Source organism: Lissotriton helveticus, chromosome 7 (genome assembly GCF_964261635.1).
Source record: "Lissotriton helveticus chromosome 7, aLisHel1.1, whole genome shotgun sequence".
Classification (NCBI taxonomy): domain Eukaryota; kingdom Metazoa; phylum Chordata; class Amphibia; order Caudata; family Salamandridae; genus Lissotriton; species Lissotriton helveticus.
The window spans coordinates 1,306,263,266-1,306,287,889 of record NC_136068.1 but is presented as its reverse complement, the minus strand read 5'-3'; the positions used below and the strand labels follow the sequence as shown (position 1 = coordinate 1,306,287,889).

At 47.4% G+C, this 24,624-nt stretch overlaps 1 protein-coding gene across 1 annotated transcript in view; it reads left to right on the top strand.

Moving 5' to 3' along the window:
* Positions 1–24,624, top strand: part of UBE2O (ubiquitin conjugating enzyme E2 O) — a 736,961-nt gene that overhangs the window by 61,886 nt on the left and 650,451 nt on the right. The window contains exon 2 of the mRNA XM_078654595.1: positions 2,539–2,598. Coding sequence (XP_078510721.1) covers positions 2,539–2,598 — 60 coding nt within the window. The remainder of the gene's footprint in view (positions 1–2,538; positions 2,599–24,624) is intronic.

Here is a 24,624-nt window from a genome sequence, read left to right as displayed (position 1 = left end):
GCAATTTTATGGCCCCTCTGACCACCACAGTCCCTAAAAAGCGATGACAAAAGCAACGGGATGTGCAGATGAACCAGCCTCAGACCTTTCGAGCATGCAGACACCCACTCAAACATCTGCAACATTTCCCATACAAAAACCTGCATTTGTGCTCTTATTGCCCTTCTGCAGCACGCGTGCCACAAAAGGGGAAGATTTCTAGAAGTTCTTGTGTCTTGTGGTCCCATTGTCCCGGTTACCACTGAACCTGTTGTTACTCCCTTGCGCTGTTTTTTTTCTGAGCGCCTTTCCCTCGTATAAGTTATGAGTTCACTTCTGCAACAACCGGTTACTGGTGTATTTCCCTGCTGTAGCCCAGATCTCTGGTGCCCCTTAGTGTTAGCGTTTTGAAGCCCAGCATAACAAACAAAACCAGCATTTGCAATGCAATAGGTCTCGCATTGGCGAGAGTTGGGGCTATTGGCATTGTAAATGACAATGCTTTTTATTAATTTGTTTATAAAACCTGCAATCGGTGCTTAAATTTGCACTTTGAACGTATAGTCCTTGCTTACGAGAAGCAAGGCTGGCAGTAAAAGACTGCCAGCCTTGCTTTTCATAAGCATGGACTAGAAGTACAAAGTTCTTGTTTACGCACAGCTTGCAGGTTTTCATACGCATAAATAAAAGGCATTGTCATTTACTATGCCAATAGCTCAAACTTTCGCAAATGCGAGACCTATTGCATTGCAAATGCTTGTTGTTATCATCCAGTCCGTTTTAAGGGGGCAAGTGGGACGGGCAACATGATTTTTATCCACCTAAATTATTTGAGGCTGTAACGTACGCTTTTTGCACTTCTTAGCAGCAATATGCTTGGTGGCTTAAGCTCATAGGGAATGTGAACTAAGAGGCGTGTTGACTAAGGAACTGTTATCAAAAGAGAAGGCAAATAAAGAAAGCACATTAAAAGGCCACAGCCAAATAGCAGTGTTAATTGGGAAGTTGATGTTTTGTGCATAAATAGACCAAATTAACTCTCCTGAGAATGCAGCAGACCTTCAATGAAGGTAACTATACTAGCAAGTTACGTTATAGGAGGTTAAAGGCACAGAATGCTAGATTGTTCATCGCTCCACTTAATGCACCATGTGCAGGCCATGGGGTGAGTCAGAGTATTGGAAACCAAGAGTTTCACGGCTATCAAACATTTTTTATAGGGTGAAGGAAGCAAACCATGAGGTGACTGCTGATTCTGGCAGAATGGATGGTTAGTTATAAAACACACTGATCAGAGTGAGGTGGCAAACTGTACAGGCTACTGGTAGGAACAAGACACTGCTTCAGTGAGCTCACTGACCAATTTTATCAATCTTTCTTCAATTCTCTGGAGTTGCCTCTCACAAAATGATTTAATTAATTCTCACAGGAATAAGCAGAGACCTCCACATTTTGGAAAATGAGTGCACATACTCAAAGCTGGTAAAGATCTGTAGAAATGCAAGTCCTGTAGAAACATAGTCCTGATTAATACAGAAGTCAGAATCTTGGATAAAATATCAACTAATGTATTGAAGAGTGTGATGCCCTGCTTATTCGAACATGGTCATGCATGATTCGTTAAAGATAGGCAGAGCTCAGTAAATATTCGCAGCATACTTGGACAAACACGAGGAGGTGCTCTGCCATGTTGTTTAAAAGGGTTAGTTGACCACTATCAGAGGGGACTAAATACTGAAGGGGCCTCAGGGAAAGTCCTACCCCATGGCAAGCGGATGCTTTCTTATGCAAGAGTCGCAGCAAATGGACAAAAGACAAAGTACGTTTGCAAAGCAGTACCTGTTGGGAGTAACCCCATGTTCTTTTTGTTTGCCTTCATTATAAAGTCTATAAAAAATGCAGTCCTGCTAGGACATTAAAGGAATCTGGTTTGATTCTGAACACGTACATGTTTCTTCAGATGACTTCCAGTTCACTCAGACAGAGCCATAAGAATCCTTGTTGGCAGTACCTTGGAGTTGGGAATGACTTCAAACAAGTTTCTGGTTTTAAATTTAGTGTAGCAGACTTACTAGGTGATGTATCGTCTTCGTTGGCATTTTAGTTGCCAGGAAAATCCACAATTATTTTGGTGTTTAACTTGACTGTTAGTGTAATGGTACTTGGTCAACTGGCCTGGGCTTAAATGGTACATCCCAGTGGACCTTACCAGGTGGCAAACAATCTTAACCGTTTATGTGGGGAAACTGGCTTTAATAGAAACCAGCATTGGCAAAGCCAAGAGGTTGCACCAAAGGGATACCTATTAGCGTTGTCAGGGTGTGCTTTTTATATTTTTCATTTATTTTTTAGACTTGTTGCACAGCAGCGCAGGCATTTTTGACCCAGGAAAGTTGAGATCGTTTAGCTCTTTTATGTAGACAAACTGACCTGTATTTAAAGCACTCCAGCACCAGTGTTTTGCCTCCATTTTTAGAATTAGCATGCATGTCCTGGTGACAGAGTTTACACTATGGATTAAGCTGTTTTATTTTGTTTGTTTTTTAATCCACCCTCTAGTTGAAGCTGGAAGATCGCTCCGTGGTGCCTCGCGATGTGGTCAGACGCATGAGTTCAAATGTAAGTAAGTGGCAACTTTTGGTCTCTCATGTCAGTTACATGTATTTAGCCAAACCCTTCAAGTAGCGGGAACCACATCCTGCCCAGCAAACTTGATTCCCTAGTGTAACTATGTTTGCCTGTCTCATTTCAGGCGACTAGAAGTGGAACCAAGTATGTGCAGATATGGGTGTGTTCATATTTGAAGCTCGGGAGCATAAGCGTTCTTTGTATCTGCGTGAAAAAGATCTCATCCAACAGTGCCTACCTGCGCTCAGTAATCTACAACAACCTTGTATAATAGTGCTCAAATCCATCACCACCACAGTTGTAATTCTCTACCCACCACCCCAGATTTTTAATTTCTTGCAGCTACGAGCTTCCTAGTAAACCCCTAAAGCTGAATTACTATGTAGTAGATTTTATAATTGAGAGCAGCTAATGGTTCTTCAGAGACTGACCATTGTAATTTGTGCAGTGCACCTTGTTCTTGCCACTTCACCAGACACGCATTGGCTAAGTGTATGCACTCTGAAGATGAACAGATACACATCAGATGGACCTACTAGTGTGATTTAATTCATTACTTTTATAAAAATTGTTTCTTTTTTTTAACAGTTTTTATTATGTCAATCGTCAAATACAATGCAGAGCTCTGTAACCCAGAGACATACTGCCACATGATACACAAGAAGTATTGTGTTGACTTTTAGCATATACATTATGCAAAAATTGAAATAATAAAGAAACCAACCCGCCGCACTGTCTTTGCTCCACACAATTATTACCACATATTCACCCGCACATAAAGGACATTGTCCGCAGGACCCTATAGGTCCAAAACCACAACTCCTGCCCAATTTAACCCTCCACTGCCACATCCCCTCGGTCCAAGCCTCTTTAGGTCAACCACCTCTTCCAGATCTTGAAATGCTTCAACTGGCACCCTCGAGCTTTGAAAATAGGAACCTCCAAATCCATATTGAACTCCAAGCCATTTTTCCATGCCGAGAGTAATGGTGGAGCCCCAGGCTTCCTCTTACGAGCAATGTCCAGTTTAGCCAGCGTAAAGCCCAGAAGCATCAGATGGTGCTTATAAATATTTCCCCCTACCCCCTCCATTATTTGTAACAGCAACACTTTTGCTTTTTTTGGAGCTCCCACCCCAAAACCTCAGCAATACGGGCCAAAACCCCACTGCCAAATTGTGTGAAACAGGGTACCATTTGCAGAGTTGCATCACAGGCACACCGGGGTCGCTATCAAGCCCACCTTCCACAGCCTTACACAAGTTTAATATACGCGGTGAAGATAATTAAATTGAGCCGCTCCTCGAGGGGACGCAATTGCTTCCGTCCAGTGCTCCCCATTCAGGGGAGTTTAATGTAGTGGGGTAATTTGTCACCAGGGTTTGATAAATCTTGGACATTTTATGGTCCTGTAGGTCGCCCATAAACAGTTTAGCTTCAACAGGACTGAACTCGGGAAGAGACTCCAACTCAGCAACGCTGGTAAGAATGGCATGCCTAAACTGCAGGTATTTGAAAAATTGTGTTTTCTGCATCTGATATTCATGCTGGAGAGCCTGAAATTTTTTTTAAACCGTGCCGCGCATTACTTCCCTTAAGGAGATCCCTATTTTATCCCATTCTCTGAAACCCTCCAAGCCCGCAAGTCGTGGCAATCTACCATTGGATCAAAGGGGAGTCTCCCTTGTCAGCCTGCCCCACCACCCCATCCTACTCAGGGCTTACCTCCACACCTGGAAAACTACCCTCGTGGCTGATGGCAGTGTCCCATGGATAGAAGCAGAGTATAAGACTGTGTGTAAGGAATAGGATCTCATGTGGCACCGCTCCACTGCATAAGCAGGGTCCGAACGATCCCCATACCACCATTCGTTCAATATCAGGAGTTGCGAGGCCACTTAGTAGGACTGGACATCTGAGGCGGCCAGCCCACCACAGTACGTGGACTGAAAACACGTCAGTAACGCTACTCTAGGTGCCCTTCCTGCCCAAAGAAACTGTCCGAGACCCGAATTAACGTGGTGGAACCAAGATGGACTAACGGGCAAGGGATAACTCTGTAGCTGGTAGAGCAAACGCGGCAACGAGACCATTTTCAAGATGGCCCACCTACCTGGAAAGGAAAGGGGCATATGAGACCAGGTTTTCAATTCATCGAGCACACGCCCCCAAACCGATGCAACATTATGGTCCAAGGACACCCCTGACGAATCGGACAGAAACCCCCCCCCCCAAATACTTCAAACCGACCGCAGTAACCTGCACCGCAGAGGCCCAGGTACCCAATTCCACCTGATGCCCCAGTGTCCAGACCACGGACTTAGTCATGAATAGACTGGAAGATTCCCTGAATATTTCCATAATACGCAGCAATCTGGGGCTCGTCCTATCAACGTAGGTCAAAAAGAAGAGGACATCATCCGCGTAGAGCACAACACGGTCCGATAGTCCCGGTGTCCATTGGAAACCTGCCACTTGTGCATCAATCGGCACCCAAGCCGCCAAGGGCTCCATCGCGAGGGCAAAAAGAAATGGCGACAGCGGGCATCACTGACGGGTGCCCCGTCCAATAGGAAAAGTGAAGGAGGCAGCTCCCGCAGCACAGACAGATGCCGTGATATGTGTTTAAATAAGTTTTAAATAGGCCAAGAAATGTGGGCCCAAATTCAAGTTATTCAAGAGCGCAAAGAGAAGTCCAACTAAGAGAATCCAAAGCCCTATCCATATCCGCCAACATTAGAGCCACTGGCACATCCAGCCTCCGAATCATATCTATAGCAATATATTGTGCCGTGTCGCCCTTTGAGGCTTGAAGCCCGCCTGGTCCGGGTGGACCAGCAAGGTGATATGAGAACGAAGGCAAGTGGTCAAGGCCTTGGCCAAAATCTTGGCCTCAATATTTAGCAGCGAAATGTGGCGGTATGAAGAATGTTGGTCGGGAAGGCGGCCAGGCTTTTGGAACACGCCTACTTCGGCGTGTCTCCAGTCCCGCGGAAGGCACCCGCTCTGCCTCTACCACCCGAAGGAGATGGGGTCCCAGTTTCGAGAAATATTTCCTAAAGAACTCACAGTTGAATCCGTTAGAAAAATTGTGTGTTCGAGGCATATGAGCTGCAGAACTTACACTGTGCATTAGATCGCCACCTGGTGTTGGGCTCGGATGATTGCATGTTATTGTCATCTTGGAAGAAGTCTTTGTAGTCACGAGATAGGTGACTCCTCCCTTGGATGATAGTGCGCATGGGCATCGGCTCCATCCTTAGATTGTTTTTTCCGCCACTGGGTTCGAATGCAACTTTTCCGCTCCGGTTTGGAAATCGACTTTTCGAAGAATTTGACGCGCAAAACTTTCTAAAACTAATTTTAACTTCAATATACATTGACTCAACTTCATCACTTCAATTCCGGTCGTCGCCGCGGGCCGACCCACGTGGTGAGGCCTACACCTCATGGAAAGGACACCATTCAAAAGATGCCCCGAGTGTGGAGCAAAATTTCCACACAGCGACCCTCACGAGGTGTGTAACCTGTGTTTATCACCGGAACACGATGAGTAGAACTGCACAGCTTGTGCGTCCTTTCGATCCAAGAAAACCATTCGAGATCGGAGTGCCCGTCGACGCGACATGCAGAGATCAGCTCCGGAACCGGTGGATATCTTCTACGAAGGTCCATGTGTCCCCGAGGAAGATTCCGATGCTCTCCAGATAGTATCTGAGGCAGACGACGCCGATGACTCCATACCATCAGGTCAACGCGTGAGTACAACTGCCCATACCCCAGCCCAACCTCCTAAATCAAAGGCTAAGGTCAAAACTCCGCCTTCGGGGCCCAGTCGAGACTGAGACATTGCTTCTAAAGCCCCGCCATCGAGCCCGGCTCCGAAGAAAATATTAAAGCCTTCTGGTAGCTCCTTACCGAGCAAACCGCACGTGCCTATACGACCAGCTCCCTCTGCAACGAAACCGAAAAGTCCCGGTTCCGAAAAAGACACTGAAACCGTCGACTCCTAAAGATAATACGGCACCGAGACCTGCTTCCACCCCAAAATCTTCGGTGCGAAACCCATTAAACCAGTTTCCGTTGCCTCCCAGCCCTCGAACCAGGCCTCGACTCCAATAACCATACCTTCGGTGCCGAAAACTACGCCACAGGACTATACAATAACTCCACAAACAAAAACCAGGCCCGGAGCGAAAAAATCGTCGCCAACAGCCATTTCTGAAGAAGAGCTTTTCAGACCTGATCCTCTGCAAAAGAGGATATACATAGACCCAGAAGCAGGACATGTTTCCACCACACCACACAGGAAGAGGAAGTCAGATACAGCACCTACACCTCCAGTGCCTGCCGAGAAGAAGAACTCTGCCAAATCTCCTATGCATCCTTCTTCTCCTGTATCTCCCTCTCCTGCTCTCCCTTTAACCATTTCACCTAAAAATTATCCTCTTCATTCTCCACAACATACACTTCCTCAGGCTGCTGATGATGTTCAGTATAGCAGGGGGGGAGGGAAAGACACAGATTACCCTTTTCCCTACCCTACAGGTTCACCAGACTGGGAGTATCCAAACCCACAGGATATACCAGATATTCCTGACCCACATATATATCCATCTAAACCTTCTCCTCCAGAAGACAATATTGGGTTTGGACACTTAATTAATAGGACTGCCATCTACCACAATGTCACCATGCATTTAGATGAGGCAGCAGAGGACTTCTTACTTGACACTTTTGAACAATCCCAAATATCTGTGCAAATACGGCCAGTGATTAAAGGAGTCCTAAAACATGCATCAGAAGTGTTTAAAGATCCTGTACGGGCTAGAATCTTAAACCCAAGGATAGAGAAAAAGTACAGAGCAGCTCCTGGGGATCCTGCTTACATTAAAGGACAACTACCCGTAGACTCCCTAGTAGTTTCAAACGCTAGGAAAAGGGCAGACTCGCAAACATATCAGGAGAAGCACCACCTCCTGATAAAGAATCCAAAATCATAGATGCTTCAGGGAAAAGAATAGCTGCCCAAGCTAGTAATGCTTGGCGCATTGCTAACACACAAACCCTCCTAGCAAGATATGACGGGGGCTCTCTATGATCAGCTAGAGAAGCTCTCACAAAAACTACCTGATCAATATAAGGCACAAGGAGATGACCTTATAGAAGAGGGTAAGCTTATATCTAATGCGCACTAGATGAAGCAGACACTGCATCCAGGGCAATAAACACCAGTGTCCTTCTTAGACGTCACGCGTGGCTACGTATTTCAGGATTCAAGCAAGAGGTACAGACCACTATCTTAAATCAACCATTTAACCAACAACAATTGTTTGGTCCAGAAGTAGACACAGCCCTTGAAAAAATGAAAAAAGACACTGACACAGCCAAGTCTATGGGAGCTCTGCAGTCAACCCAAGCTAAAGGCTTCTTTCGTTTCTCCTTCTACAGAGGAGGCTCCAAACAAGCTGGAGCAGACAATTCAGCTTCCTTCTAGACAAATACAGAAGCATCCTCTAATAAAGGATACTTTAGAGGGGGCTACAGAGGTAATAACAATAAGGGAAGAGGTCGAGGTAATAACAACAATCGATCCTCTTTCACCACTAAACAGTGACTTCCTTCAGCTCCCCCAACAGCATACCACTCCTGTAGGGGGGAGATTAACATAGTTCCTACCTGTCTGGAACTCCATCACAACAGACAGATGGGTAAGACAATGTATCCAGTATGGTTACTGCCTAGAGCTTACAGCTACCCTATCAAATATACCATCCAGACAGCGTCTACAGAACATGTAACGCTGCTCCAACAAGAGTTTCTCTCATTGCTACACAAAGATGCAATAGAGATAGTTCCATTGCAACATCAAGGAACGGGGGTCTACTCACTCTACTTTCTAATACCCAAAAAGGCTGGGACACTAAGGCCAATTCTAGATTTGAGGCCTCTCAATCTGTACATACACTCAAATCATTTTCACAATGTCACTTTACAACAAGTGCTCCCATTATTGCAACAAGGAGATTTTCTCACTACACTAGACCTCAAAGACGCCTACTTTCACATTCCCATACATCCTTCTCACAGGAAGTATCTCAGGTTTGTGCTAGAAGAACAACACTATCCATTCAAAGTACTTCCATTCGGGGTAACAACAGCACCAAAAGTGTTCACAAAGTGCTTAGCAGTAGTAGCAGCACATCTCAGAAGACAACAGATCCATGTCTTCCCATACTTAGACGGTTGGCTTATAAAGGCCAAGTCATTCAACCAGTGTGTTCAACACACATCTCTCACAATTCAGACACTGCACAACTTGGGGTTTACAATAAACCACACCAAGTCACATCTACAGCCCTCATATGTACATCAATACCTGGGGGCTACCATAAACACCAGTATAGCTCTAGCTTATCCCAGTCCAGCCAGGATACAGAGCATTCAAACCTTATTGTCAAGGTTTCAAACCCAACACTCGCTCCCAGCCAGAGTGTTCATGCAATTAATAGGCATGATGTCATCTTGCATTTTTATTGTACCATATGTAAGACTACAAATGCGTCCATTGCAGGAATGTCTAGCACATCAGTGGAATCGGGCACAAGGACAACTAACAGACTTGGTGTTGGTGGACAGCCGCACACATCGCTCTCTGCAGTGGTGGAACACCAAAAACTTGTCCAGAGGGCGGCCGTTCCTCGAGCTTGTTCCACAGATTGTACTGACAACAGACTCATCCCTAACAGGATGAGGAGCACATCTGCTGCACCACACAACTCAAGGAAGATAGACTGCTCAACAAAAGGCCCTTCACATCAATCACCTAGAGTTGCTGGCGATTTTCCTGGCACTAAAGTCCTTCCAAGTACACATACAAAGCAAAGCGGTCTTAATCCGAACGGACAACATGATAGCCATGTACTACATACAGAAACAAGGAGGCGCACATTCCCTGCAACTGTCCCAGCTCGCACAAAACATTTGGAGATGGGCCATTCCACAAAGATATATCTGCTTGCAGAACACCTTCCAGGAGTTTACAATCAGATAGCCGATCTGTTAAGTCGACAGACACAACAGATTCACGAATGTGAACTACATCTGCAAGTTCTTCAACCCTTCTTTCACAAGTGGGGTCATCCAGACATAGACCTGTTTGCCACACCCGAAAACGCAAAATGCCCAACCTTCGCCGCCAGGTTTCCACACCCGTTGTCCAAGGGCAATGCGATATGGATGAACTGGTGAGGCAGATTTGCGTATGCTTTTCCGCCACCCCACTAATACCACTAGTGGTAGGCAAGCTCAGAGAACAGTCTCTCGAACTGATCCTGGTAGCTCCCACATGGGCACGCCAACCGTGGTTCACCTCACTGCTAGAACTCTCTCTAGTTCCACACCAAAGACTATCTCTGACACCATCAATGCTAACGCAGAACCATGGAGACATCAGGCAACCAGATCCAAGTCAACTGAATCTGGCGATCTGGCTCCTGAAGTCTTAGAGTTTGGTTACCTTAACCTACCACCAGACTGTATGAATATCTTTAAAGAAGCCAGAAGACCTACTACTAGAGCTTGCTATGCAGCAAAATGGAAAAGATTTGCCATTTACTGCACTAACAATCAAAATGATACTCTAGATGCATCCATCCAAAATATCATCTGTTACCTTCTCCATTTACAAAGATGTAATCTAGCATATTCATCTATACGTTTACATCTTGCAGCCATTGCAGCATATCTACAAAACAGACAACATATGTCATTATTTAGAGTACCTGCAATCAAAGCTTTTATGGAAGGATTAAAGAGAATCATTCCTCCTAGGTTAAAACCATCTCCAGTGTGGAACCTAAACATTGTGCTTACAAGGGTCATGGGCCCGCCTTTTGAACCTTTACATAAATGTGAATTGCAATTTCTCACATGGAAAACAGCTTTCCTTATTGCTATTACCTCTTAGAGTTAGTGAGATACAAGCTTTCACTATACAAGAACCATTTTTACAATTACACCGTAACAAGGTGGTTCTACGGACTAATCCTAAATTCCTTCCTAAGGTAATTACTCCTTTTCATCTAAATCAATTGGCAGAGTTACCAGTGTTTTTTCAAAACCCAGACTCTGTAGCATCAAGAGCTCTACACACACGCGATGTAAAAAGAGCTCTTCTCTATTACATTGATAGGACTAAATCCTTTCGTAAAACGAAGCAACTGTTTGTAGCTTTCTCTCCACCACACAAAGGCAACCCCATTTCAAAATCAGGAATTACAGGGTGGATTGTTAAATGTATACAAATATGCTATCACAAAGCAAAACGTACATTAACAGTTCCTCCTAGAGCACACTCCACACGCAAACTAGGAGCCTCCATGGCTTTCTTAGGGAACATTCCCCTAGAAGACATCTGCAAGGCAGTACCATGGTCTACAACACACACCTTCACTGAACACTATCGTGTTGATGTGCAAGCTAAGCAGCAAGCTGCAGTAGGCCAAGCTGTCCTCAAAAACCTCTTTCAAACTACTGCAACAGATGCAGGTGACTACTGCTAGGAGAGACACTGCTGTACAATCAATGCACAGTGTAAGATCTGCAGCTCATATGCCTTGAACGGAAAATGCTACTTACCAGTATGCATCTGTTCTTGGCATGTAGAGCTGCAGATTCTTACACGCCCTCCCACCTCCCCGGGGCCTGTATCTGTTCCAGTTCTATCTTCGATATACATGCATGGACATCCTTTCTTCTTTCTACAAACTCCATCATTTCCCATCATGGCGAAAAACAATCTAAGGATGAAGCCGGTGCCCATGTGCACTATCGTCCAAGGAAGGAGTCGCCTATCTCGTGACTACAAAGACCTCTTCCAAGACGACAACAACATGGAATCATCCGAGCCCAACACCAGGTGGCGATCTAATGCACAATGTATGAATCTGCAGCTCTACGAGCCAAGAACAGATGCATACTGGTAAATAGCGTTTTCCTTTTTGAAAGTACCTTTGTCCTCTGTTGCCTCTCATTCTTATGTTTAATGTTTATAATGTGTGACCAATGAGGAGCTGGTCATTAGAGGTGGGCAACTAGTGTCTCAAGAAGCGTGTCAACTTCAGGTGGTGCAGCACTGATTTCCCTGGCTGCTATCAATTTGTTCATTATTCCATCCAGTCGTAGATTGAATTTGAAGGTGAGACGTAGACTGACACCAAATGAAAGGAGTGAATCGTCAAGCGATTTGTTGGAAAGCATATAAGGAGGGGAAAAACACAGGATGTTAATGAACGTATACTGCACAAAGCAGCATCAGCATGGGCTCCGTAAAGAACTAGATGGGTGGGAAAGGCTGCCAAATACTCCAGAACAACCTTTAGAGAAATGGCAGAGTTTTAGCTAATAGAGAGCTCAACATGGAAAACTAGAGGCAGGCGGGATGCTGGGGGGCAGGAGATTTATACGAGAATGGTACATTTATTACCTGGGAGTGGGCGGTAGACGTTCTCGACTAGAGTAGGAGACCAGTCCTACACAATTGAGCCATATGTAGAACAGCACAAAGTATGGCGGTCAAAGGAACATGAACCCAGGAACTCTAACACCCTGGAATTAATAATATGGACATAAGATTGCATAGGGGCCGTTCCATTTATCTACTAATATGCACAGATATAAATATTCTTCTGTTAGTCAGGAGTCTGAAATGGGAAACAGATTGTAGGGAACTCTTTCAGGACAAACAATGGCAGGAAGTACTCACGCTCCTAAGCCCGGCATCTAGTAACAGCCGGTTTGGGCAGCTACAGTTTAATTGTGTCCTGTTACATAAATTAGACAAAGCTAGAAACCTGCAACAGCTCAAATTTGAGCAGGACGAAGTAGCATATTACCTTGCGTGGGCATACCCTATGGTGCAGCAATACTCAAAACAATTGCCGACTGTATGTTGTCCGTTTGAAAAGTGAAATCCCACTGCAGACAGTTTTTTTTGCATGCAGAACCCATACACAGACAGGCCAATAAATAAATGCATTTTGTAAACTTCATACTATTAGCTAGACATGGTCTTTGAATACATTGGATGAGTCCTAGAGCTCCGGAGGTGACTTGATGGTTAAGGGAACTGAGCAAATGGTGTGTAGCTGAAGAAGTTAGGATGAAACTGGTAAGGAGGGACTACAAAAATGATACGGTTAATCAAAAAATAAAAGGCCTTAAACGTAATTTAAGAACCGTTTCCCATGAGTGGGCCTTCCCCTATGTAGAAGACAAGTATTACTAGCAGGGTAACGAACAGAGACCTCATACAGGTTATCCTAGGGGAGTGCGTCAACAGACTAGACAAACACTTCCAAATTGGATGTTTGATAACACTTCTAGCGAAGAAGACGAAGTAGGTGCACAATCACCAAACCCAAATAGAGTGCGATTCAATCATCAAGACAAGTCCAACGAAGATTTAGGAGCTTTGCTACAATCTTTTTTAGGACCGAATCAGAGGGGCAACAGAGGGGGAGGCCAGAGAGGCAGAGGATGTGCACATCAGAACCAGGACCAATCATTGCAAACGTACTCTCCACGAATAACTCGCAGCCGGGGGCTGCCCCCGCTGTGAACGATATAGTTGTCAACCTATCTGACCATTGTCTGACAGCCAGTGAATTCCGGGTTTTGAACAGAGGTTTGGGGTATGTCCCCATTTCGTGACATGATTCATTCAAATGTAGAATATAAATTTCACGAGATCATGAGGAAAATAGAGCGTAAAATTTTTTTGCTAGCAAAAGTATCAACCCTCCTTTATTATTCATTACTAATTTGCATCGGCCTTCTCAGTTTTGTCCCCGTAATTCCTCAATAGGACCCGAGGTATTGATTTTCGAGCAAAAAGTGCTCGATGAGATCACTGCCTTGGAACAAACAGGAAAACATCAGGCCTTTAACAACATGAGGTGTTATGATTGTCTTGCAAACTCTTGATTGCTTGCCAATCAGATGATCACTATAAAATCTGCGGATAAGGGTGGGGTGGTAGTTATGAATAAGAGTGATTACGAGACTCAGGTTATGAGACTATTGGGAGTATGTGAGAACTACCGGCCGCTCCCCTGTGATCCTGTTGGAGAACTTCAGGAGATTATTAAATCATTGGTCGGACAGGCAAGGGAGAAGAATTGGATCGCTGCAAAAGAGGCATAATAGTTTATGAATCCTAAACCTAGGACTCTGGCATTTTATATATTGCCTAAAATTCATAAGGCCCAAAGCCTCATCCCACCCACCCCCTAGCAATCCCCCCCCCCCCCCCCCCTCGGTACGCCCTATAGTTTCGGGTATACAATCTGTCCTCAAACCCTTTTCACAATTTGCTGATTTTCTCCTTGATGGAAGCAGTACTGAAACCTTGTTATGTCCACTTAACGTCTTCGATGAGTTAAAATTGAACGCTACACAGTACACAGGAGTTCCTTGTTACCATAGACATCGAGTCACTGTATACTTGCATACCCCAAGATGCCACGCTGGTGGCAGCAGCACTTTGGGAGCAAGAGTGGTTTTATGATACCCTGCTATCATTTGTGTTACAATGCATAGAGATAGCTTTGACACGCGACTACTTTAGCTATAAAAATATTTTTCTACAAGTATCAGGGACATCTATGGGCGCAACCTTTGCACCCAGCCTGGCCTGCATTTATGTGGGCTAGTTTGAAGGGAACTGTATCCACCATCCATCTAATCCCTTCCAGAGGAATATCCGCCTCTGGAAGAGTTATATAGATGATGTGTTGTGTATCTGGTCTGGAGCGGAAAGTGTGCTCCTTGAATTAGCTTAATAATTTGGATAACCGCCTAAATTTTTTTTTTTTAAACACTTTATTTTTCAAAGAAAGGAGAGAATTCACATTGTATTGCATATAGTCTCCTCCCAACCAAAATAAATTGTGCCTGACATTTTCAGTACAATAGTGGATATGATGCCAACCAGTACAGTGGTAATACACAGCAACCGCCTGTTCCCAACCCGTCCCCCCCCCCTCACTCCCTCCCATGGTCCCATTCAAGTCCTAATGCTTAGGGCTATCAATGTATCGCTAATAGTTCTGAGCAACTGCCTCGCACCATGGTCCCGCCACACTGTGCAGAGCGACCGTGTGACCAGAATTTCTCCTTCAGCCCACTCCCTCCGGCACTATGCAGTTGTCTGCCTGTGCGTTGGAAGCCTGCTTAGCTGGATCCAGATGTACCCTCAGCGGTCCCAATATGTCTTTTGGACGTGATGTTGGTGGCATAAGACTGGAATATATCTCTGCGTTGGTGCTGCAGTACACCAGGCTTCCCAGCCAATCTTGCAATTTGGGGGCTGTTTTCCTGCCCCAGTGGATGGCAAAGTCCCTTTTAGCCAGCAGTAGCCCCAATGACGCCAATCTCCTTACTTTTTTGGGAATCTGAACTGTATATTCTAAAAGTGCAGTTTCGGGAAGGGGAGCAAGTGGAAGCCCAATTATTTTCCCTAGTGTCTCATGCACCGCTGCCCAGTAGGTCTGCAAGCGAGGACAGGATCCCGCCAGATGCAGAAAGTCAGCGTATGAGGAAGCGCATTTTAAACAATTGTATGGCTTAGTAGCATCAATCCTGTGGGCCATTGCTGGTGTAAAGTAGGCGCTGCGGAGGAATTTGAAATGTAGTAGCTTGTGGTGGCTGTTAAGTGAAATGTCCTTGGTGGCCTCACAACATTTTGCCCATTGCTTGCTTGAGATCGCCCCTCCCGCATCAGCCTCTCAGTCTTGTCTCAGTTTTGAGTCATCTACAGGGAGCATTTGGGCGCAGGTCTTGTATATTTTGGAAATGAGGCGTGCGCCACTAGGGTTCTCTAATACCAAAGTAAGTGGGGGAAAACAAGTCCGGTACTACCGGGCATGTGGGGAGCACCGCACGTAGCGCGGATTTCACTCGGCTCATTAGGAAACGGGTCATAAAGCTGCAGTCAGTGAACCTGGCTACCTCGTCTAAGGAGAAAATATGACCCCATGGGAAAGATCGCCCATCTTCACAATGACAATTGTCGCCAATGTACGCTGTACTATTCCTTCTCCAGTGAGTGGGAACTATCTGACATTGGGTAATTGTAGGGCGGAGGAGTATAGAAGTGTAGCACCTATGTGCTTTCTCAGCTTGCCCCACGCGCAAGCGGTAGTGGACACTGCCTGGATGTCTCATCTGTCTTGTGGAACCCCCCCCCCCCCCGAGAGCAACTCGCTCAATTTGTCTGGGAGTACCAGGTCCGCCTCTGGCCTTCGGAACGGGATACGTGCGTCAGGGTGAAACCAAGTGTACACGTAGCAGCATTGCGCCACCAAGTAGTACAATTGGAAGTCTGGGACGTTGAAACCACCTCTGTCGTACGGCAAGGTCAGTATAGACCAGCTAACGCGGGCCGTTTTCCGCCCCATACCAGGCGGATCATAAGTGTCCGCAGAGTGCGAAAGAAGCCGTCCGACAGGGACACTGGAATATTATTAAAGAGATATAAAATTTTTAATATGGCTATCCTGTCCGCTAGTGACAAGGGCATTCTCAGCCATCTGTCAACCTGCTCTTCTAGTTTTTGAAAAGTCTGTCCATAATTTAAGCGTATGATTTGAGTGGTGTCCAGGTGGATATGTATGCCAAGATATTTCACCGAATCTTGGCACCATTCAAGCGGGAATTCGCAATCCCATTTGACTGTGCTCTCTGTTATCCGGAATAGGATGGATTTATGCCAGTTGATACCCAGCCCCGAGAATCTACCGAAACAGATAATTTCAAAATCAGGGGTAACCGGTTTAGGTGTGGCTCCCAGACACACAGGATGGTATAGTCTGTGTACAGTGAAGCCAGAAGCGGGCCCGTTTTGAACTGCAGCCCTCTATGTAAATGGCGCTCTTGGAAATGCCTGATTAGTGGGTCCACTGCTAGAATGCGTCATTGGGGGGGACAGGGGGCGAACCCTGTCTAGTCCACCGGTATTGTCGAAATGGTATGTACAGAGAGGCATTAAAACGGAGTCGAGCCGAGGGGCCGCTGTATAGTAAAGAGACTATGGCTATCACTTCCACGAGGAATGGGCACACCAAGGAATGAAACACTTTCTCTGCGTCAATTAACACCGCCGCCGCCACCTCAGGTTGTATTCTGTGCAGCACAGCAAACTGTGTTTGGAGGTTCAGGGATGTCTGGGGACGAAGCCAGATTGCACTGGGTGAATGATGTATGCCATCAGCTGTGAAAGCTTGTTTGCGAGCACTTTCGCCAAAATTTTATAGTCCAAATTCAATAGGGACAGCGGTCGATATGAGCCGCATTGCTTGTGATCTTTATCTGGCTTCGGAAGAAGTACAATCACAGCTTCATGCATTGTGGGGGGGGAGACATTGCTTTTCCAACGCCTCTGCATAGACCTCAATTAACTGGGGGGGCCAAAATGTCCTTGAACTCTTTATAAAAGTCCCCGGTGGAGCCATCTAATCCCAGGGCTGTAGATCCCCGCAGGGTGTCTATGGCTAGCATGACATCGGCTACAGATATTGGTCCTGCCATAAAGTCTAGCATGTATTTCTCCCAAAACACCAGTGCGATTTCGTCTAGGTATGCAGTCTGGGCCGCACCGTCGGGTTGTACCCTAGATGTGTACAGTGTGGTATAATAATCTAAGAACTTGTTCCGAATAGCCACTGTGGAGGTGAGAGTGGTACCGGTAGCTGAGTCTAGGTCGGTGATGTAATTTTTACTGTAAGGAGGTCTCCACATTTGCGCCGGTACCCTGCCAGGCCGCTCACCCTCTTCGTATTTTCGTGCCGTGTGATATTTCCCCATGTATAGTATCTCACGATCCGCCCTGTCCCTATATTCAGTCAACAGAGCGAGTCTCGCAGCCTGAGCCGTTGTGCCAGGGAGGGTCACTAGTTGGGATTCTAATGTGGCTATTTCTTGTTCGATTCGGGTCATCGTCTGTCTGAGATCCCTAAGTACCCCCGCCTGCTTGGAGATGCATACTTCTCTGATCACGGCATTGAAGCCCTCCCACAGTAACGCCATGGTGTCTACCGTGTTAAGTTCAAAATAGTCCTCTAACGCTTCCTAAACCTCAGCCTTGAGCAGGTCGTCTTGGAGGGCTTTACCAGGGAAACAGCACTGTCTCTCATACCATTCCGGTCGTGGGAACATCAAATGTAAAACAATCGGCGAGTGGTCAGATTATGTGCAAGGGAGCGTAGTATGGGAGTCAAACCAATCAGCAACTATGGGAGAGATCAGCCAATCATCTATCCTGGACCAGGTTCCATGTGGGCCAGAGTGATGGGTGTATTTGGTGAAGGTGGGATTTTGTTGTCGCCAGATGTCGATTAATGTATGTTGCTCACAGAGGTCCTTCAGAGCGCGCCACGCCTGTGGTTTGGCGTCCGGTGCCTTAGATGTGCTGTCCAGTGTGGGGTGTATCAATAGATTGAGGTCCCCTCCCAAGAGCAGTGCAAGAGGGTCGTGTTTTGTGACCCTAGCATTCAGGGCGTTAAAACTCGGGGGCATCCGCATTGGCAGCATGAACATTCACTAAGGTGACTTTGTGTCCATATAGATTGCCTGTGACTATCACATATCTGCCCTTGCGGGTCTCGGGCAGCATCTATAAGTGTGAAAGGAAATCTCCTGTGGACCAATATAGTTATGCCCCAGGCGCCGTTTCTGTAATTGGCGAAAAATCTGTGTGTGCCCCAGCTAGTGCCAAAACAGGTCGAGTCTGTAGTGGGGAGGTGTGTCTCTGTAAATATGCTATTTCAACCTTATGTAGAGTAAGATAATGGATCACTTGCCTCTTTACAGGTGTTATTGAGTTCTCTAACATTCCAGGACATGAAGGTGATGGCCGAGGGCCCCTGTATGTTACCTAACCGTGACATCTAAACAGTGTGTGAACCTTTGTCTGTCAGGTCTTGTACCTAATGGCAACGTGACGAGCAATGCTAAAATAAAGTGTGAATAACAACAAATACAATGTGCAGTTCTGTCCCCTCCCTCCCCCCACCCAGCCGCCTTCCAACCCAAAGATGGCCAACCCCCAGCAACTTCTCCAGCCCTGGGTCATAGGGACCGCCGGGCTAGCAATTGAGGACCCCAAGATGGCAACAAACCAAACACATTGGATTTACAAAAGGGGGGTGGCAGCCCGCAATCAGACTTGCCAAGTGACGTATCCTATATTAACACTAATCAGTACGAATTCCCCAGAGCAAATTATTGATACATTCAAATAAAATCAAACCATCATCCAGTTCCAGAGTTTTAAAAGAGTTCCGCACTAGTATCTGATCCGCTGTGTGGCGGGGAGGCGAGCGTGCCCTCTGCTGAGTTTTGCGTGTTCGCCATCTTATGCGTACGGCAGTATTCCTGGGCCTCTGCTGGAGTGTTAAATATTTGGGACCTCCCGCCAAAGTCAACTTTCCGTCTCGCTGGATATAACATTCCATGTTTGAACCCAAGGTTGCGCAGTGTGGCCTTCAACCCCTGAAATTTCCGTCTCGCCTCCTGGACTATTGGAGTGAAGTCCGGGTAGAAGGACCGTTTCGATCCCTGCCATTCAATTACTCCACGTTCTCTCGCCAGCCGTAGCGCTGTGTCGCGGTCTCAGAAGTTCAGGAGTCTCGCTATGATGAGTCTCGGGGGTGGCCCGGGTTAGGCCTGGGTCCAAGCGATCGGTGGGCTCTTTCTACCACAAAGCTAGGCGTGAAAGCTTCGCTGCCAAACAGGTCTGTAAGTAGCTTCTCGATAAATAGGTCCATCCGACCTGTAGACGTCATCTCTGGGACCCCCATAATGCGAACGTTGTTTTGGCGTCCACGTGCCTCCAGGTCCTCGTTCTTGATGGCTACTTTTTTTAGCAGGCGTTCCGTCCGTTCTAGCTTTTTCAGGGACTGGGCTTTCCCGTCTTTTAAGTCCGATACACGAGCTTCCACCACGTCCAGACGCCGGTAGTGGGCCTGTATTTTGGCGCCCAGTGCCGCGATTGTCTGATCCAGAGAGTCAAAGCGGAAGTCCAGCGCCTTTAAAGCCTGCCTTCATCTCAAACAGCAGTGACGCAACTGAGGCTTCAGGGGGTTCTGGCGCATCCACCGTGGGCGACTTGTCCGCCATCGTTGTGGGGGGGGTGACGTTGTTCCTTCAGCCGCCTTCCCAAAAGGTAGGGTACTTTGTCTGGGATCCTTATGTCCCATACCTCAAAGGTGGCGCCACTTGTTAAGAGTGTGTGGGTAAGCCAGTGAGCTCTGAGTGTTGCGTGGGCCAAATAAAACCAGCTGTGCGCACCTCCGATCACCGTGGGCACACCGGAGCTTGAGTCCACCTCTGCGTGCAGCCTGGGCTAGATAAGGGACCTGGCGGCAGAGAAGGTCAAGTGGCCATGTTCACGCAGGAAGATGTGCACCTTGTGGAAGCAGTCTTGTGGGCATCAGGTCAAGTGGGCCTTGTGTGAGCTTCTGCCAGTACTGGAATGCTGATTGGCTCTGTTTCCCAGTCAGCGCAGGCGGCGTGCAGGCATTGTGGGTGAGCCCTAAGCCCGTCTGCAGCGGCATCTAGTGGAGCACGCACCTCGTAGTGATGTTCTGCCACTCCCGCAGAGGTCCCGCGGGCGTGTGGCAAAGTCGCTGTGGAGGGCAACAGGTGGGCGTGCTTCCCCCTCCCACCGGGACACTTTACAGCCCCAGACCAACGCCCCAGTGGGCCCTACCCCCACGTGTGCCGGGTTTTATCGCGCTGGAGTCACGGGGCAGGGCAGCCGGCCCGAATGCGCAAGTCGGCAACCAGGGAGGGAGGGGGAACTTCAGGAGCGCGGCCCGACTCACCCGATGTCTCGCCGGTTCCAGTCCTCTGCGACGGCTTTCGTTCTCGGGACGCTGCATTGTGCAGGCCCGCCCAGGCGCACAATGTAGCAGCGCCTTCATGCCCAGCCTTCCTACCACTCGTCGGTTCTCCGGTGCTAGCTGGAATCAAAGCACTGTGCCTGGCTCATAAGAGGCAGCGCCGCCACCGTGGTCCGCAATGCCGGGTTTGCTGCGCGTTTTCGTGTATATTCCGGGGCACATTGCCACTGGGCCAGGCTGATGGTGAGAACTTCCTCAGCTGGCAGCCATCTTTGCCGCCGGCTTGTCCATGCCCCCCAACCGCCTAGAATTTACTTGGACATTCAGTAATCAAAAGGCAGTATATCTGGATTTGGGTATTGTGGTTGCCAATGAGAAACTCTGCACCACTGTGCATAAAGTTACAGATAGGAACTCACTGCTTCACTATCAGTCATTTCACCCGAGGGCTTTACGAGATAATCTGCCAATGGGACAGTTCCTGCGGTACTGCAGGAACTACTCCAGTACGAGTGTCTATATGCAGCAACCAGACTGTTTGAGAGAGAAATTGGTTCAGAGGGCCTATCCCAGGAGGATAGTGAACAATGCAAGAAAAAGAGCACTTCATAGTGTATGTATAAAGTGCCTTACTTGAGAAGAACGCAAGAACAAGCAGTGATTGCCTGCCAGTTGTCATGACGTACGACCAACTGGCGACCAAAATCCACCAGTCTATTTGAAAAAACTGGTCACTACTGTCTACGGCAGAGTTAAAGATGCCACAACCCAGGTTTTCCTTCAGACGAGCATGCAATTTAAAGGATAAACTGGTTCACACTCATGCAATATCGCGACCCAAAGATTCATCGATTCTGCCTGGACATTATCCATGCGGGAGTTGCTCAGTGTTTGATCTGAGAAAAACAGTATACAACGAATGTAATTTACCGTCTCACTTGTCAGTGTGGGCTACACTTCATAGGCCTTACATCGCATAAGATTAAAATCCTTATTCAGGAACACCTTAATACGATAAGGTCAGGCAAACTAACTACTAGATTGGTGCAACATTTTAAAGAACAGAACCATGATGCTAGAACGCTCAAGTGGTTGGTTTTGGAAAGAGTGACAGTAGAGGCATGAAGGGAGGCTTGTTGGATTTTCTCAGAGAAAATTGACCGGATTGGGTTGCATGATTACATTGAATGGAATAAGATTAGTGGGTGACCAATTGAAAGTAAGAACTTCCCCCCCACCCCCCAGCCCCCCTATTTAGTTCCATACATTCTGCATTACATTCAACTTAACTGCTTTTTAGGATCAGAGATGGTGAAAACCTCATGAAAACACTCCATCATGAAATGCAATTGTCAATGGTAGGAATAGATGCCTTTTATTTTGGATAATTGCACAGCGCCGCGACAGCCGCCCCCTCCCTCCCTCCCTCCCTCCCCCTCTCCCCCTCCCCTCCCCCTCCCCCTCCCCCTCCCCCTTCCCCCTCTCTCTCTCTTCTCTCTCTCTCTCTCTCTCTCTCTCTCTCTCTCTCTCTCTCTCCTCTCTCTCTCTCTCTCTCTCTCTCTCTCTCTCTCTCTCTCTCTCTCTCTCTCTCTCTCTCTCTCTCTCTCTCTCTCTCTCTCTCTCTCTCTCTCTCTCTTCTCTCTCTCTCTCTCTCTCCTCTCCCTCCCTCTCTCCCTCTCTCCCTTCCTCCCTCTCTCCCTCTCTCCCTTCCTTCCTCTCTCCCTCTCCCTTCCTTCCTCTCTCACTCTCCCTTCCTTCCTCTCTCACTCTCCCTTCCTTCCTCTCTCCCTCTCCCTTCCTTCCTCTCTCCCTCTCCCTTCCTTCCTCTCTCCCTCTCCCTTCCTTCCTCTCTCCCTCCCTTCCTTCCTCTCTCCCTCCCTTCCTTCCTCTCTCCCTCCCTCTCCCCTTCCTTCCTCCCTCCCTCCATCTCCCCTTCCTTCCTCTCTCCCTTCCTTCCTCCCTCCCTCCATCTCCCCTTCCTCCCTCCCTCCATCTCCCTCGTAGGTAGTCATAGTTAGGACCTATTTTCCATAGGAAGTCCGCAACATTTTATTTGGAATAACTTTGGCGACGGTTGATGAAACTTCGCGACATTTTCAAAACTAAAGGCCAGCTCTGGTCTGCTCCTATCCTGAAAGTCTCGGGTGAAGCGGGGGCCGAGAAAAAAGGGGGTCCCAAAATGTATTTTCCCAATGCAATTTTCCATAGGGACCTTTAGCCGCAGCTACAGCCCAAACTGCTGAACGGAATTACACCAAATATGGCAAAGAGGTAGTCCTTAGTTCAGACTCGTGCCTTTTGCTTAAATGGTGTAAATCCGTTCAGTAGTTCCTGAGAAAATGACATTTAAAAGTCAATATATATCTATGGCCGCACAGGATCCGCGCACACTAAGTGCACCCTGTCGTGCACGAGCTATATTTTAATTGGCTGTCAACACTCCAAATCAGGAAGTGTTGGCAGCCATCTTGTGCCTCGGTAGATGGCCGAGGCACAAGAAACCTAAGAAACAAACTCGAAAAACGCAAAAAGGGGGCAGGGTAGAAACACCCTGACCCTTAGGCCTCCTCAGGGGTGTCAGGGATAGTAGATAGAGCAGGGCAAACCTTAACGTATGTTTAACACTGTGCCCCCCTTCACATTGAATACTTTGGAGACGGTCCCTAAATAACGTCAATGGACCCCTCCAACGCAAGCCGTTGCTTGGCTAACTGTTTTCTGACGTGACCACGCCCCCTATCCTGCTTCCTGGTTTTTCCTGCGAGGAAGACTTTTGCTGCAGAGCACTCCGCTCGTCTTTCTCCTGTTTGCCTTTGGACTCTTCCTTTCGCTGTTGTGACGGCTTCTATCCCCCGGTTCTCCGCCCACTCAGAGCGTCCCGCTGTTCTGCTCTGTTAATCCCTGTTTGGAGCCGAACGGCGCCTCTCCGCTTCCCCCTCGAGTGTGCTGTTTCGTTCTGGTAAATCCCTGCCCAGGGCCCGACGACGCTACTCCATTATCTCCTCGAGTGTACTACCGTTCTGCTGTATTACTCCCTCTGGAGCCGGACAGTGCACCTCCATTCCCTCTCCTTTTAAAACAGCGGACTCTCTCGCTCTTTTCAGCCCTTCGAGCCATAAAGAGCCCGTCATTCTAGAATGTGGGTTTGTTCCGCTTCTACTGATATCCTGGAGCCTGACGTCTCACCTCCTCCAGACCTATTGTCTTTCCTCCATCATATTTTAATTTCAAATTTGTTTTATTGATTTTATGAGCAACAGTAGGCACAACAGTACGAAAGAAATGCATCAGGCATAGAAGGCCGTCGATACAGATAAGTACGTCTTCTCTACAGATCAAATAGCAGGCTAGGTTTAGTTGACATAACAGAGGTATAGTGCCAAAGCTGCAAATGTCAAGTGTAGTGAGGTAACCAATTTGTAGGAACAAAAACCAGAACTCCCTCCCCGTTCCCAGCCTCCCCCCACCCTTCCCACCCCACCCAGTGTGCCGGACTCGTGAAACAATCACGGATGCATTCGTAGAGTAAGTATCGCAGTTATCCATGGGATCATGAAGGATCATGTGTAGGCTCTGTGAGTCGGAGTAAGCGAAGGTACCTGGGGCATGTGATCTCGTTAAATTCTTTGGACAGGAGGGAAAGCAGCGGGAGCCAGACCTTCTGATAGGCAGTCGTGGAATGTGTGAGCGTGGCGTGGATACGTTCCATCCCCAAGGTGTACCAGATTTTGTGCAGCCATCCCGTGTGACTGGGCCTGGTAGTCGAGCCCCAGAGGGACAGAACATGTTGTGTTTGCAGCTTGCATGGCGATCCCCAGTTGGCGACTTCTGGGGGACTTTAGGGGAAAGGTGAGTGCGTTAGGTAGGCCTAAAATGTTGTAAGCTGGGAATCTAGGGATTTCAGTATCACCGGTAGAATCAATATCATCCAGGACCGCCTTCCAATAGTCCTGGATTTCACAGCATTCCCTGAGGAGGTGAGTCAACGTGCCCCTTTCCCCGTAACCCCTCCAGCACAGCGCGCTACGTGTCGGGTTGCCCTTGTTGAGCCGGACCGGAGTGAGATGCCAGTACATGGCCAACTTCGTCGCTGCTTCCCTACCTGCGGTCTTGTG